Here is a 16,816-nt window from a genome sequence, read left to right as displayed (position 1 = left end):
CCAGAATCCACTGGTGAAATCCCCACACCTAAACAATAAAAAAGTCCATGTGAACATTGAAACAACGTGTTTTACGCCCTAAGTTACGAAATGCCGAAACCGAGAAAATTGTAAATTTGAGGCTGCCTAGCTCGAAAACTATGACAGATATCAAAGGCGATTAAAGAAATATTAGAGGAACTAGTACACTGTCTATCTAAATAACCATGTTTTAGAGTTGGGTTGTACACTCCGCATCAAAAAGATTGCGACACCTATCACCGTGCAGTTAGGCCACCCAATATACACCTTATCCCATAATTGTGTCAGATAAAGAGACCCCTTCTCTCTTCTTGCTTCTTCTCTCCCATACCAAAATTAGCTAACAACATGAGTGCAATTATAATTTCAAACTACATATGTATTATCTTCGATAAAATGAAATAAAACTGAGACGAAACAAGATTCATAAGTTAGTATAGGGAGAAACTAAAACACACACAAAATGAAAACTTGAAACCAATGGATGTCTATTGCACATAGATTCCAAAATGAGGCAGAGAGAGAGAGAGAGATAAAGAGAGAAGGAGAGAAAGAGAGAGAGAGAGAGAGAAAGAGAGAGATAAAGAGAGAAGGAGAGAAAGAGAGAGAGAGAGAGAGAGAGAAGAAGAAGAAAAATAAAAGGGAGAACAGATAAAACTGGAATTCAAGCGTAGTAACGAAAGAACCTAACATTATAAAGTTCCGTTTCCAGAAATCCAACAGTAGTATAGAAATAACCTTTGTTTTCACATGTTTTTCAGAACTATTCAAATATATAGAAAATGCTTTCAACGTTCATTATGTCACTTTCATAATGGATAGCATACTCAATTTCAAGTAGAATTGTATAACTCCGAGACACATCTAGGTTAATGTCAAAAGTTTAACACACACGCTTTGTTTCCGCGTGGTTCGGTTGCAAATTCGGTAGTGTTCATTAGACGTACTGATCCAAAAACATATTCTAATATACCCAGTGGATAGCGTTGGTCAAATCCTCCATTTCGGACTACTAATGCAAACTGAACAAAGAAAAAACGAAAGGAAAAGAGAAAGAAAGAAAGAGAAAATTGAAGAGTGGTATTTTACTGCTATATATATATATATATATATATATATATATATATATATATATATATTATCGGAAATACCCTATATTAAAAGTCCAAACTGTATCGTAATGAAAAATTATAAATGTTCGAAAGCAAAAGTTTATGTTTATCTTAGATGAAACATATTCCAAATTTCAACGTGAATAAAATATATTGAATTATAGGATGGAAACATATTTTGTGTCAAACCAGTATTAATAAAATTCTGTTTTCAAATAACCAAAGAGGTTACCATTTTCTAGTCCTTTCCGAAGATTTATCTGTGCCGAACATCCAGCATTGATTTAATCTCTTCCAGACATAACGTAATTTGCACAGATAGAATGAACACATTAAGAGCCCAAACGGATCATCGTGTCAGTCGGATAATGTAGACCACCTCTGGGTCGAGGATTCAAATCCGTGGTGACCCGGTAATTCGACTAAGACTGGGAAACCCAAAGGATAAAAAAGAGATTTTACTTATTCCCTTGCGTTTAAACAGTATTTCTGTTAGACATGACCATGAGTGGGGATGTAACCTCCACAGCAAGAAAACACGACGCCGAAGTTCCCAGTTAATTGGATTCCCCAGACCAGGTATATAGCGCTCTTGGTCCGTTTTATCTTTGTAACATAGATTGCGTGTGTGCGTGACAGAGATAGGGGGAGAAGTGAAAGATGCAAAGACAGGATAGGGAAACGTCAAGAAAGAGAGACAAGGAGGGGCGATGAATATAAATATGAAACATGCTTATCATTGCAGTGTATGGTGTAGAACGCACACACTGTTTACTCAAATTATCGCAAATGATGCTTTGTAAGTTGTCCATCAGAAGATTAATCACTGTTTGTAGCCAATATTTTATGCGAAAAAAATCATACTACCTGATGGGGAATCGAACCAAGATTTCCCATGTGTAAGTCTAGCACGTTACCACTACACCAATTGCTTTAACCAAACTTTGTTTAACTAATGGTGTAGTGTTTTTTTCTGAGAACCATAAAACGAAAAGTGTATACTGCAGATCAATGTCGTCTTTGGAATGTCCTGCTAATTCCCTTGCCTTTCCCAACCATCATTCGTAAATCGTTTCTATCATGATACAGGTGCTTGCTTCCACGTTCTTATGTTTTGCTTGTTCAGTATGATAAGTGGATTCTTCACAATCTAACTAACTAACTAATTAACTAACTCTATGGCCTATGGAACCCGGAGGTTCAGTGCCGCGTTCACAAAAGCTCTCCACTGAATTCTATCCTTAGCTAATTGCATCCAGTTTCTACTTTGTATTCCTATCTCTGCGAGATCCATCTTAATATTGTCCTCCCATCTGCGCCTAGGTCTTCCTAATGGTCGTTTTCCTATGGGTCTACCAGTCAAGACTTTGAAAGCGTTTCTACTTTCTTCCATTCTAGCTACATGACCTGCCCACCTAAGCCTCCTAGACTTGACGACCCTAACAATGTTGGGTAAACCGTATAAACTATGTAGGTCCTCGTTATGAAGCTTCCGCCATTCCCCATTCTCGTTCCTCTTGGGTCCGAATATTCTTCTCAGGATCCTGTTCTCAAATACTTTCAGTCTATGTTCTTCCCTCAGAGTAAGCGACCATGTTTCACAACCATACAGAACAACATGCATGATTATCGTTTTATATATTTTAAGCTTCAAATTCCTCAACAGAATTCGCGACGACTAGAGATTTTGAACCGAATAGTAACACGAATTCCCTGCTTTTAGTCGACATTTAATTTCTTCGTGAATATGATTTTCGTCTGTTAATATTGATCCTAAATATTTGAAAGTGTCCACTTTATCAAAAGCATTATTTAATATTTTAACGCCTCTACAATTTGCCGTATTACGGTCCCGATTCACTTCCATGTATTTAGTTTTCTCTGCATTTACTTCTAAACCCATGTCCCTACAAGCGTTTAATAAGATCTCTGCATTTATTTCTACTGTTCTCCTATCATCCCCTATTAAATTTATTCTTCACAATCACTTTGTAAAAAATTAACTTTGAGGTGAACAGGATTTGAACCTATGTTAGATAACTGTATTATTCATTAGGCCATTACGTTACCCCTACACAATCGGGCCACCTGAAATAACAACAAGCCAAACTTACGTACTTTAGCCCTGATCTTTGTAACGAACCAAAGTGCACAACGAAATTCATTTATTCGACGGCCAAAGAGAAATTAATGCCCACTAATAAGGAAAAGCATACAATCCAGGAAAAATTACAGAAATTAAACCTATTTTGCAGTACTTTCTCCGTACAAGTTCGAAAGTACGTGATTAATAATAATGATAATAATAATAATAATAATAATAATAATAATAATAATAATAATAATAATCACATTCGCAGTAGTTGTCTATTATTATTATTATTATTATTATTATCTATTATCCGCTTCGTTGGGTTAAATTGAGAGAAAATAGTAATATGTTCCGTTAATCAGTCCCTGTTTAGTATTACTAAAGCGCTCTTTAATATCGGTCATTTTCGATGAGCTTTATATATCCCCTCCCCACCCTGTTTGGGGGGCACGGCATCAGCAGTATCATTGTTCATCTCAGCGAGCCGGAGAACTATGAATTGGACACTGATATTGGTTATTTCGATCATTTTTATGTCTCCCCCTCCTCCATGTTGCGAGACTGAATTTAGATTTAAACATCATCAGATTTGTCACTGTTAATCTCAGCTACTTCAAAAATTATAGATTCGCCACTAATAACGATCATTTTTCGTTCTTTTTTAAATGTCGCTTCCCTTCCCCATTTCGTAAGTTACACCGTCAAAGTGACATGACAGAAACCATCTCAGAAACCATTTCATCTAGGTTGAAAATTTGATCGATATTTGCTTGGTGAGGTTCAAGAGTCTTTAAGTTTTATTTATATCTCCCTCTCCCATTTCCCTACCCAAGTTCTCTCGTGAAAGTGAAATGATAAAAATAATCTCAGGTCCGAACCTCATCTGTGTTAAAAATTTGATCGAGATTGATCATTTTTTCACGAGTTATCAAGTTTTGTTTATTCTTTTTAACTCCTCCTCCTCCTGAACCCTAAGTTATATCGTCGAAGTAAATATAAATACCATCTTAGGCCCAAACTTCATCTATGTTGAAAATTTAATCAAGATCGGTCGGGTGGTTCAAGAGTGATGAAGTCACTAAGACAGCCACTTTCATTTTTTTTACATATATTTCCCTCTCTCCGGCCCCTACGTTGCGCCGTCAAACTGAAATGATAAAAGTTGTCCTAGATCTAAACCTTATCTATGTTAAAAGTTTGATAGAAATCGGTCTGGTGGTTCAAGAATTATTACGTTTTATTCATTTTTATGTATCAACCCTCCTTCCCTAAGTTCTACCGTTAAAAAGAAATGGTAAAAAGGCTTCCCAGGCCCGAAACTTATCAATGTTGAAAATTTGATCGCAATCGATCGGTTGGTTCAAGAGATTGGGAGCCAAAAACATAGTTACTTTCAATTATTATTATTATTATTATTATTATTATTGTTAATAATAATAATAATATTTGCGTACTTTTGAACTTGCATTGCGAAATTACTGAAAATATATTTTATTTCTCCATTTTCCTGGATTGTATGTTTTACCTTCATTAGTGGGCATTAATTTCTCTCTAGGCCGTCGAATAAATCAATTTCGTTGTGCACTTTGGTGCAAATAACGTTACAGGAAGAAGTAGTATCGTTCGCAAGATCAGGACTAAACTAAGTAATATGTAGCTTACAGTTTAAGGCGGCTCGATAGTGTAGGGGTAACGTAAAGGCCTTATGAGTAATACAGCTATCTAACATAGGTTCAAATCCTGTTCACACCGAAGTTAACTTTTTTTACCAAGTGATTGTTAAGAATCTACTAATCATACTGGACAAGCAATACCTCACAATGTGTAAGCAAACACCTGTATCATGATAGAAACGATTTACGAATGTTGGTTGGGAAAGGGCAAGAGAATTACCAGGACGTTCAAAAGACATCATTGATCTGCAGTATACACTTTTCGTGTTATCTTTCTCAGAAAGAAACACTACATCATTTGTTAAACAAAGTTTGGCTAAAGCAATCGGTGGTGTAGTGGTAACGTGCTAGACTTACACATGGGAAATCTTGGTTCGATTCCCCATCAAGTAGTATGATTTTTTTCGCATAAAATAATGGCTACAAACAGAGATCTATCTTCTGATGGAGAACTTACAAAGCATCACTGGCGATAATTTGAGTAAACAGTGTGTGTGCGTTCTACATCATACACTGCAATGATAAGCATGTTTCATATTTATATTCGTCCCCCTCTCACTCTTTACGTCCCTATCCTGTCTTTGCATCTTTCACTTCTCCCACTCTCTCTTTCACACACGCACAAATTTCATATTCCAAAGTTAAAACAGACCAAGAGCTCGATTACCTGGTCTGGAGAATCTAATTAACTGGGAACTTCGGCGTCGTGGTTCTCTCTCTATGGGGATAACATCTCCAGTCATGGTCATCTCTGACAGAAATACTGCTTAAACATACGGAAATAAGTAAAATCTCTTTTTTATCCTCTGGGTTTCTCAGTCTCAGTCGAATTACCGGGTCACCACGGATTTAAATCCTCGACCCAGTGGTGGTCTACATCATCCGACTGACACGATGATCCGTTTGGGCTCTTAACGTATTCATTCTATCTGTGCCAATTACGTTATGTCTGGAAGAGATTAAATCAATGCTGGATGTTTGGAACAGATAAATCTTCGGAAAAAGACTAGAAAATGGTAACCTCTTTGGTTATTTGAATGTAATTCGCGGCGGACTGTGATTGTCGAAACAGGTTGGAGGAGGTGCTGATTGAGTTCCTCCGTCACTTGCTCCGCAGTGGCACGACGGTTCTGCGTGACATTGCGCTTTAATACCCGGCGTGACCTGTCACTCATGATTTTCTTCCTCCCACTGTTCCGCTTCCCCGATGTGGTTTTCCCGTGTGTTGTGTAGGCCGTCATCACCTTCGACACTGTCCCACGCGACACACCTAACACGGTAGCCACTGCCGTCACACTCACTCCACATAACCGCGCACCAACAATTTGCCCTCTTTGAAAATCTGAGAGGTCTCCAATTTTACACTATCTCCGTCTACTGCAGCCACTAAAAACTGCCGTTCCACTGCGCGTGGCGTAATATGAAGTCCGACCTAACACACCACCACCAGCGGTCCGGCGCTGCGGGCGCCACGAAACCACTGCCAACCAATACATCTGACGTGTTGCCAACTACAGGTGTTTCCATTTTTCTGATCACCATCTGTATATATATATATATATATATATATATATATATATATATATATATATATATATATAATATGCAGTGGCAGATCTGAGGGGGGCTATAGCCTTACCCCTTGACGCTCAGGTATACACTGGATAAAATGGGTTTCAATCCTGCTTTACACTGGATAAAACGGCAAACTATCGTTTAGCCCCTCCCTTGATCATATCCTGGATCCGCCACTGATGTATGTTTAAGAAATACAAGGACACTTCAAGATAAATTGTATATTGTACACTAATGTCCAAAATTATTGTCGCATATCTATAAATATGTTGTTGTAGGAATATAATTTGATAACGAATACGCTTAGTATTTCTTACAATGTTAGTATGTATACAATCGGCAAGGACATGTATGTGGAAAATTTCATGTCAAAAGAGCAGTAAATACGAACAATAAAACGAAAATAAAACTTTCTTGTCCATTTAGCAACATTTTGTTTTACTCATTCTAATTTTCGTATTTATAATTCTTTTCCTATGAAATTTATCACAAATATACATTTCTCGATTATACACAAAGTATCAGTATTAATAGTACTCTGCAAAATCATTAATTATATTCTTAAAAGAAGACGGTTATCGACATGCGACAATAATTTTGGACATGATTGTACATTCTGTAATGAATAAAACATGGCAAAGTTTGTCTTCGTGAGATTTCAGCCACAAAATGTTTTTCCGTATACCCATTAAACACACTTTGATATTTACAAGGATTAAAAAGGACTTTCTACAACCATACATTTTCCTGGAAGTAAATATAAATAATTGTATATACGTTACACACAGTACACAATATGTAGTTACCAACGACTGCTTACTTGGTGTAAAAGTTGGGAATAATATTTTGAAAGGCATTCCAATGCTTTAAACGATTACGATACAGTAGGTTAGAATTGCTAATACAATAAAATGCAGGCAGATCTGAATCAAACTATAGATAGAACACTGTCAGTCTAATCAAGGAATTATTATTATTATTTAAAATTCAAATATAAATGGGTTAATATTTCACATTTAGTCTAAAACTGTGACATTTAAACAAATTCTAAAAAATGAAATAAAAATGCACAAATCGAATGTCAACAAAGGAAATAAATCGACATGCTTACAATGCAATGTCACCAGATTAACAATGTTACTAACCAAATTGTTTATTATTATTATTATTTAAATTGTACTTACATCAGGTTATTGCATATTTCAAATCTGCATGTTAAACTTACAATAGCACATTTATTATTCAGTGTTACAAACTAAGGACACTACAGTATCACAAACATCAAAATGTGCACGCATCTACAGCAGTAGTATCATATGTATATTTTCCCAACCATCTCAATTGAAAGTACCTTAGTGTAAAATACTATGATCATGATATGACGGATAAGAAAAAGGAAACTTTTAATCCTTTTGCAACGTCTTTTTAAAAAAAAAAAAACTTAAAAATACTTAGGAAAGCATGCATTCCAATCAGAAATTGTTTTCAATAACGTAGAGACCATAATGTCATTTACGGCAATTTGATATCTTAAGCCTTTCTACAATAATAATAATAATAATAATAATTTTGTTATGCTGCTTAAAACTGCGTATTAATGCGATTTAAAAAAAACGATTGTTACTTTCTGTTACTTCCATAATATACCATTACGTTAATTTTTGGTAGTTGTTATTACAACAAGTTCTCGAAATTACATAATTTTAAGCAATGTTGCATAGAACTAACGATTACGCCAGTGATAAAAAAAGGGGTTCACGCTTGGATACTGTATATTTCTAATTGTTCTTTTTATACTAATTTGATAATGCTGAATCCAATGCAAGATTTTCAAACATATCTTTTCACTGGATCACGAGAAAAATGACCGCAAGGTTGGGAACTTTGAACTACCTCTTGTGCCAAAATAAAAGTACCCAATGCTTGTATAGATTTCTAATTCCACTTTTTATATTAATTTGAGGACGCCAATCCAACAGAGCTTTTATTTTATTTTATTTTATTTTATTTTTAGATACAGATGTTCATGCGGCTCGTGCAAAAATTTAAAATGTAATATATAAATAAATAAATATATCCCAAACTTGAGGCAATTCTTCTCGCAATTTCATGAACGGATATGTTTGAAAATAGTTCCATTAGATTTAGGATCCTCAAATTAGTATAAAACCACAATTAGAAATGAATACAATCGTGGGTACTTTTACAATTGGCGTAAGGGGTACTTCAAAACATCTAAACTTTAAGGTAGTTTTTCTCGTGATACCATGAACACACATGTTTCTAAATAGCTGTATTGGACTCAACATTCTCCTCAAGTTAGTATGAGAAGCGCTATTAGAAATGTATCCAAGTGTAAGCATTTTTACTAGTTCTATATCAATATTTATAACAACTACAGCACCGTTTGAAATATCAAATAGCTGTAAACATCATTATGATCTATACATGCATTGGAAATCGTTTACATTATTAGATGAGGTACTCATGCAAGCACTTTTGCGAAATAAATCAATCATTCTGAATAATCAAATATTCATTCTCTTGTAACTTTGTTCCTATTTATTCTACATACATCTTACATCCTAGTCTTATCGAACACTATGGTGATATTAGATAGGTACTTTGGATGTAGACCGACCCGTACGTGCCATTTGCATTATTCCTCTTTTAGAGGCTTCCAAAATTGTCTGTGATACTCTAGCGTTCCTTGTTTGCAACATTGAATTGCTAATGTGGCATTGTAAAGTTTCGATTGGAATGGTGGTCTGAAATAGTAATAACCTAACGTTTGTCATTAAAAATAACTTTTATGTTTGGTTGGTAACACTGTTAATCATGTATCGTTAAAAGGTACGTCAAACAACGATACTTATATCGTACAAAATTCGATTGTTTTTCTTATGAATTAACTTCAAAATTCCAAAGGCCTTTTAAGGTACATGCTCCATCCTATATATTACTCCCATGATCAGGCTGAGAGCATTACATTCATTCTTGAATTCAGCTATCCTTTGCACTGTACTATCAGTTTTAGTAATTTTCTTTTGATAATACGTTAAAACCATCTATGTTCTCCAAAATAATATCTCTAACTTTCAAAATTAATATTTCTTAAGCTACGCAACATGCATACATATAAATTAAGTTTATGTAAACTAAATTTACTTAGTTCATTATTTTATTATATACAAAGTTTCACCTAGTCTTTCCGCTTCTAATGGCTTCTTCCAGGTTTTTAGGTTTTAGATTTCTGGGCTTTCAACATCTATGGTCATTTAGCACGTTTGAAGGATGACGTCCCTCGGCGAGCACACTATCCGGGAAAAGGGAAGGAAGAAAGGATTGGGGAAGGAAGGAAGCGGCCTGGGACCTATATGTTAGGTACCACCCCGGCATTTGCCTGGTGTGAATGAGGAAAACTCAGGAAAACCTCATTCAGGATGGCTGGCCTGAAAAAGCGTTTTACGCTTTTTTGACCGAATACCCTCATTGGAAATCGAACCCGGGGCTGCTCGCACCGAAGGAGGTAGCGTTAGCATCTACGCTACGCGGGGTCATAATGGCTTCTTCCAGAAGTGTTTGTTAGGTGCCTATGCCTAATCTAAAACCTATCCAAGAAAAGCATGGTGCATATAAATCTTGAAAGTCCATGATTATATCCCAGAACAAGAGAGTTTGTGGTGTACAACATCGTGTCAGAAGGTTTTCTAGGGGATTTCTCGTTTCTCCGCATCAATTATTTCGTAATCATTCACTTTCATGAATCTCGTGTTCCTTTTAGCGTAAAAAACATGTTAATGACACATTAATATTTAAAATAAGAAGAAACTCGTTGATAGTTTAAAAGTAAGATACCGGATACTACAGGCTACTTGAACTACAGTGTTAAACACAACACTTACATTATTTAAGTTTGATTTCATTTTATCCATTTCGTTTGCTTCAATTTTCTTCAAATGGATGTTTTCTCTTAAAACTGAAGTATTTTTTTTTTCGATTTCAGGAGACACTTACCTAAAGAAGAGAAAAAGAAAAAAAATAAGTATATTATATGCGTACACTTATTTCAATAGTACTACAAAATGCTGAAAAGAAATTATACTGTAAGTAGCTATGTTTTGTATCAGGTAAATAAATAAACATAATAGTTCCTGATAAAACACTTCAAAATTTCAATATAACAATGTAGTATAAACTCTCTATGCAGAGAAACTTGTACTTAACGAAACTTCACTTTACTGATACACCTTAATTATTTGTCAACTAGAGAACAACAAAGTCAAATAATCATTACAGTGGTAATTAGTGATCGGAAGTTCCGGAATGATTCGTTCCGAAAGAACGAATCCTTCAGAGGAATGAAAGGAACGAATCTCTGAAAGGAAGAAAGTGGGAGGAAACGGGAGAATCCAGAGAAAAGCCATGCACACGGTGTTTGTCCACTACAAAGTCCACACGGCACGAGCTGGGATCGAACCAGGTACCCCAAGCACCGGAGGTGAACGCTCTACCCCTAGTAGAGGTGCAAAATGCACTGGATACCTTCTTCGTTTCACGGCACACCAAGTTCTACTGTGATGTAATCCCTGGCCTTCAAGAAGGTTGGCAGAATATCATTGATGCTGATGGGGACTATTTTTGATCTTCTAAGTACGTCTTAGGTGACATATCGATGTTTGAAGACGGTGGGTAAGAAAGCGACAGAAGATTCTTGGTTACCTTTATACAACATTACAAGCCAGTACAAATTCAATTATGCGTAAAGCATCTAAAGCTCTTCGAAGTTGTCTTCTAAAGAATCCACTTGACGGCAGGATCCTGATGTCACAAATGGAATGTGTGAGGAATTTTCTTGTGCAAAGGGGATGCGAAGTAATCGAGCACTCACCATATTCGCTAGACCCATTACTTTGCCATGTCGACCTCATACCACAAGTAAAAAGAGCAATTGCGTGGAACACGCAAAAATGCTACAACTCCTAGATCCAGACCTTACATACTATTACACTGGTAGAAATTTATTTAAAATCATTCCTATATATCGACTGATTTGAATGACGCATCATAAAATGACTACGCAGAGGGCATGTTGCTAGTACTTTGAAGGTCATCGTACAAAACTATGAACAGTTTTGTGTGCGAACTTGTTCTGTGTGTATTGTAGTTTGAACCTGAGTGATAGGACGACGCCAGCAAATATCTATGTGCTGCAATGAAGTGAATTAAAGATTTGTCGTGCAATGGGGATCTAAAAGGTAAGGTGGCCGTTGCGAAAAATTCGCTCGTGTGAATTATAACGTGTAACCAGTCCATTGGTGAGAAGTAAAACGATTTCTCACAGTAGATGTAAATCCTAACATCCCTGCAACACACCAGTAAGCGCCTAGACAGAAACCTGATTTGGGCCATCTAACTGATAGGTGGCCACTGTGGTCTCCCATGCGAGGGCATGCACATTAAATAATTTTGTTGCTGAAAAGCAGATCGATCACACCAAACAGTTTATAACCGAGAACATCTTCGGTGGTGCCAGAAGATTATATGGTGAAGGAATATTTGTACCGTGTTATGCAAAAATGAACTAAGCGCCAAACTTTGAAAATCCACGTAAATGCGACGATTGGTTCCTGATAAGCATTAGAACGTTTTGCACAATCGAAAAGAGAGGAAAACCAACACCTTTCCAAAAAAAAAAAAAAAAAAAAAAAAAAAAGAAACAATTTCACTTTTGATTACGGCTACATTAATGTTGGACATCAACCTTTATACGTAATTTTCTTAAAAGTATGAAAGTGGCGCTTAGTTCGTTTTCGCAGAACACGGTACATTTGTAAATCATTGGAAATAGAGGCAAAAAATTCGACATACTGGCATTTTACCAATACCCATATTACGAATATTGAGTTGCACAGAAATTTTGGATATTTCACTCTAATGAGGTAAGGGAAATAGATATTTTATGTATTTATTTTCATCCGTTGGATATGAAGTAAAGAAATGTGCTATATATAGAGTATTTATGGTAAAAGTAGATAGATATATACGTTATTCACTTTCATGAACTTAGGAATTCCCTCCCTGAAGAGCTGAAAGAATGAATTGAATTCTACAAATAAAAGAAATGGTAAACCGTTGTATTATAGACGACTTTGGAATGGTGATGTTCTAGCTTCAATGAATTTGAGCTTTCATTAAGGCGTTTCCAAAATCCTACGCTAGATTTTTCCCCCTAAGGTTTTCATTACCTTGTGTGTTACGTGAGGAAGAATGTGCACTTCAACTAGTTTGTTAAGCATCTCTCACAAATACTTTGTCGAATACCTAAGTAACATGGGGGGCCCAAAGGGGGGCAAGGGAGCCCGCTCCCTGACTCACGAAAATGTACACGTAATACAGCAAACCACGTATATTAAATACCAGACGTAATATAGTAACCATGGAGATGCTCCCCCTAGAAAATTTTCTTCGGGCGTCCATGCTAAGTAATGCACATTGCACTTACTCAACTGTGATGTTTCAGCTATGTAAGCTCTCTCTTATATAATCCAGCACTATTTCAGTAGCCAATGAATATTTCCGAACGCAATATTACTGCTGATTATTTTGCCATAGTTCGATTATTGCAATGTTAAACATTTCAATATGGTACTACTATATTTACAATACATAAGTTATTGATAGCAAAAGTCATATTCTATTTTAAGTAATGTATTTATTTTGTTGATCAAGCGTCTTTATCCATTATTTTAATAATTATTCAAACTTGCTCGAAATTTTAGCGAAGTTAATTTTATGCTACCTTGTTTTGAAGAAATTAAGTTTCAAGAACGACTCAGAGAGAAGGAGAAACAAAACAGACAGTTATAGTAACCAAGAGCAGCACTTTCGAATGCTGCTTGATTTCTATATCCGCAACGTTAAATAATACATTTAAAGAGTAACAAATGAAAAAAAAAATGTTTAGGAGAGAAAATTATTTATCATCTGCCAAGATTGTTTCGAGACTCGCCAGTTCTGTTCACATTTCTACCGAGAAAAACAAGAACGGTTCTGCCACATCTTGTTTTTTTTTTTTTGTTTTTTTTCTCGGCGAAAAAAAAAAAAATCTTCAAAGTACTTACTGCATCTGTTGAAGTGTATTTGGTGCATTGTAATGAAAGGAAAAAAAACTTTATGACAAAATATTTGTGTACAGTTAAGACCACGACAAGATTTATAACCTTGACTCCTTTACATTCCAGAAATAGGTTGGTCTCTATGCTTATTCTAGGTTCTGCTAGCTTATACGTGTATATTTTAAGACAAATTACGCGTCTTTAAGTGAAGTGGAAAAATTAAAATGTAGAAGAAAAAAATAAATTAGCCTAATTTTCATCGGATTTTGAACTAACAAGGATGTCATCCATTTATAGAATTTACCGCTTAAATGTGTGTGTCTAGGTGCTCTTTACTAAGCCTAACATAAATTTGACATGCGGAAACATGGAACACGATTTATATACATTGTAGACTCTAATTCGTCTGAATGCCAGCTGATATGGTTTAAAGCACTTGTTTGGGGGTCGCAAGACCTTTCTGTTGTGGGTTCGAATCCCATTGAGGGGGTTATGCTATGTTTTGTGCTTTACCCATAATAATTTATCATTGCATCTTTCAGCTTAAAAAGATGAAATGATAGGACGTAAAACTCAAAAATAGATAAATAATAAACCTCAATCCATCTAAAGCAACATTTACTCAGTCTACTGCCATTGGGGAACAAAATTCCTATTGCACAAGCACTGATAGATCTAAAGTGAGGTCAGCTTGATTTCAAAATTACGGGTTTTAGGATTAGGAGCAAAACCTATAATAGCAACGCTGAGATACGCATCGGGATCAGCGGCGTAACTAAGGGTTCGGGGGCCACCCCGCAGACTACGTGAAGTGAGACCCCTTCTCTACGTCCTACTTCACGATTTGGGGCCCCAGGGTGGCTTGAGGTCCCCCGCAATGCGGGGTCTGCGAGGGCCCTTATTTACGCCCCTGATTGGGATGGTAGTGGGATCAGCGTGATCAACTCTGTGGATTTGTAAATGTGGATAATATGAATAGCCAACTCTCAAAATCAGTAAATAATTGAGTTGGTAGATGTTTCAAAAGGTTTTTTGATTAGATTTGTCTTTAAAAGAATATTTTTCTAATAATAAAAGCTATTTCTGAATCTACACACGGATGACAAACATTTAATAAATAAAAGATAGATGAAAGTTTTAATTCAAGTTTTGCTTGTATGCAATGTTGTTTAGCTGAACGAAACTCTGAACTTCGGATCAATCAATCAACAACGATATTTAGACTCACCGTCTTATATTTAAGCTTTTTTCTCAGCCTACTGATTCATATGAATAAAGTTTTATCTTTCTTTGAAATGAGCTATGAGTTTAGTTATTTCGTTTTACCCACTTCTTCTGTAAGTCTATTTAACATGCCCTGCTTTGTACACAAATAAATGTTTATATTTTATATGCATATAATATTAATTAGATGATATTTGAAGTCCTAAATTATATTTCAGAAATATCAATTTGCATCCAAGTACATTTTAGTATGAAGGTAAGTCGGAAGTAACAAGGCTTACTTATTTTTCCATATAAAAACCAAGGACGTTGATGCATTTGTCATACCACTTCACAAAGTTTAAACCCACCATTTTAGGAAGAAATGCGTCTTCTACATTAAAAAAAAAAGAAAAAAAAAAGAAAAGAAAAAAACTTTCACGGCTGTCTTCATTGTGTCACTGATTCTAACATGCCTTTCGCTGGAATCCTACTTCAATGCTGAAAAGGGAGAGAAGTCGTTGGACACGAGGTTAGAACAGTATGTTGGGTGGGCAAGGTACTTCCAAGCAAGGGTGGTAAGATGGTTTTGCGTTGACGCTGCCGAGTGTAGTTTTGCATTCGTCCAAAGGAAGAACGCTATATCATACTTCAGTCTGGTCAGTTTGACAATACCGCTAAGCATTAATGGTACCAAACTTTACATTTGTTGGATACAGAACGAATAGCTTATCCGAACTTTATGGTAGCATTGCGATAGCACTATTTGCAGGATCTTCGGTGTACGTCACCAAATGATACATGGGAGGTCCTCGCATTACACTGATGTCTTGTATGCTCCACTGCTTTACGATATCTCGAGAGAAACTAGGGTTGGCGGTAAGATAAAAAAAAAGTCTCGTCTCGTGCCGTAATTTTTTGTCGAATACTCATGCCGAATCTCGAAGAATTCTTTCTAGTTTCGTTTCGATTATCAGAAACTTTTATCGTTTCGTTTTGTAAATTTGTACTCCTAATTGTTTTTCTTAATTTCGTCTAGAAATTATCATAATCCTTCCGCGTAGAGAAAGATCCACCAAGGGTATGATATAATAATATTTTTAAACCATATTTATTATGGAAGTATCACGTAAGTGAAAGAAAAACTAAAATAAAACTGTATAATTACGTAAGTATTTTTAAACGTTGATCAAAACCTCTTAATTTTGTTCATAGAAGCAATTTCACTTTAACTATGAACCATATAACACTTAAAGCAGTGCTTAAGATATGCCTTGGATGAACCAGTGTCGCACACGAGACTAGAATTTTCTAGTCTCGAAAACTAGAAAATTGCATCATGTTTCTCCTCTCGTCTTAAATTTTAAAATGTACACAAGTAAAAGAAAGTATTCTTCAGTTGACAAATTTTCTTTTTTCCCAATAACTCGGGAACAAATGAATTAATCTGGATCTTTTGTCTTTATCCTTAGAGTAGTTATAATTTGATAACCTGCCAAAATCGGTACTCCAATAGATTAATTTATTCTTGAATTATTAGGAAAAGAAATTTTGTCAACTGAAGAGTACTTTCTTTCATGACTGTACATCTCGTGTCATGGGAAACACCAGGAGAAAAAAAGAATGAAAAAAAAATTGTTTTCAGTCCTTCCCTCGTAGAATTAAAGGAGACACCCCAGCATTTCTATTGAGTTCAAAGAACAATGAAAAAATATATGAATTAATAGGCTAAAAAAAATCTGCAAACTTCAGCAGACTATATTTGCTATTTAAGAGCCTAGGGGTAGAACGCACCCTTTAAATTTAAGTATGCGTAAATTTAAATAATTCTGGGATTATAACGTTTCGGATGCAATCCGAGAAATGGTTCAGGTTCCACTTCAACAGCAGGTTCCGCCCTTCAGGGATAACGCGTAAGTACAACTATAATAATGGATATGCCACTCACTGCAATGTCAATAGGACGATGAAGTCATGTATATTTTTTAAAGGTATATGTAGCTCTCTCGGTTGGTATAGCGG

General features: G+C 35.7%; 1 protein-coding gene across 4 annotated transcripts in view; it reads right to left on the bottom strand.

The window, feature by feature from the left end:
• The window catches only part of LOC145688308 (excitatory amino acid transporter 3-like), an 885,785-nt gene that overhangs the window by 225,660 nt on the left and 643,309 nt on the right, over positions 1 to 16,816 (bottom strand). The window contains exon 1 of one of the 4 annotated variants that reach the window (XM_081762342.1): positions 10,379 to 10,401. The exons of the other annotated variants lie outside the window; for them this stretch is intronic. Within the exon in view, the coding sequence (XP_081618468.1) occupies positions 10,379 to 10,380 (2 nt within the window). The 5' untranslated portion in view covers positions 10,381 to 10,401. Of the gene's footprint in view, positions 1 to 10,378; positions 10,402 to 16,816 lie in introns of those variants that run through there. 4 annotated transcript variants of the gene reach the window in all.

The sequence above is a fragment of the Thermobia domestica genome, chromosome 6 (genome assembly GCF_964235325.1).
Source record: "Thermobia domestica chromosome 6, izTheDome1.hap1.1, whole genome shotgun sequence".
NCBI classification, from domain to species: Eukaryota; Metazoa; Arthropoda; class Insecta; order Zygentoma; family Lepismatidae; genus Thermobia; species Thermobia domestica.
Note: the sequence above shows the minus strand (reverse complement) of the source record. Positions and strands in the feature narration are given on the sequence as shown.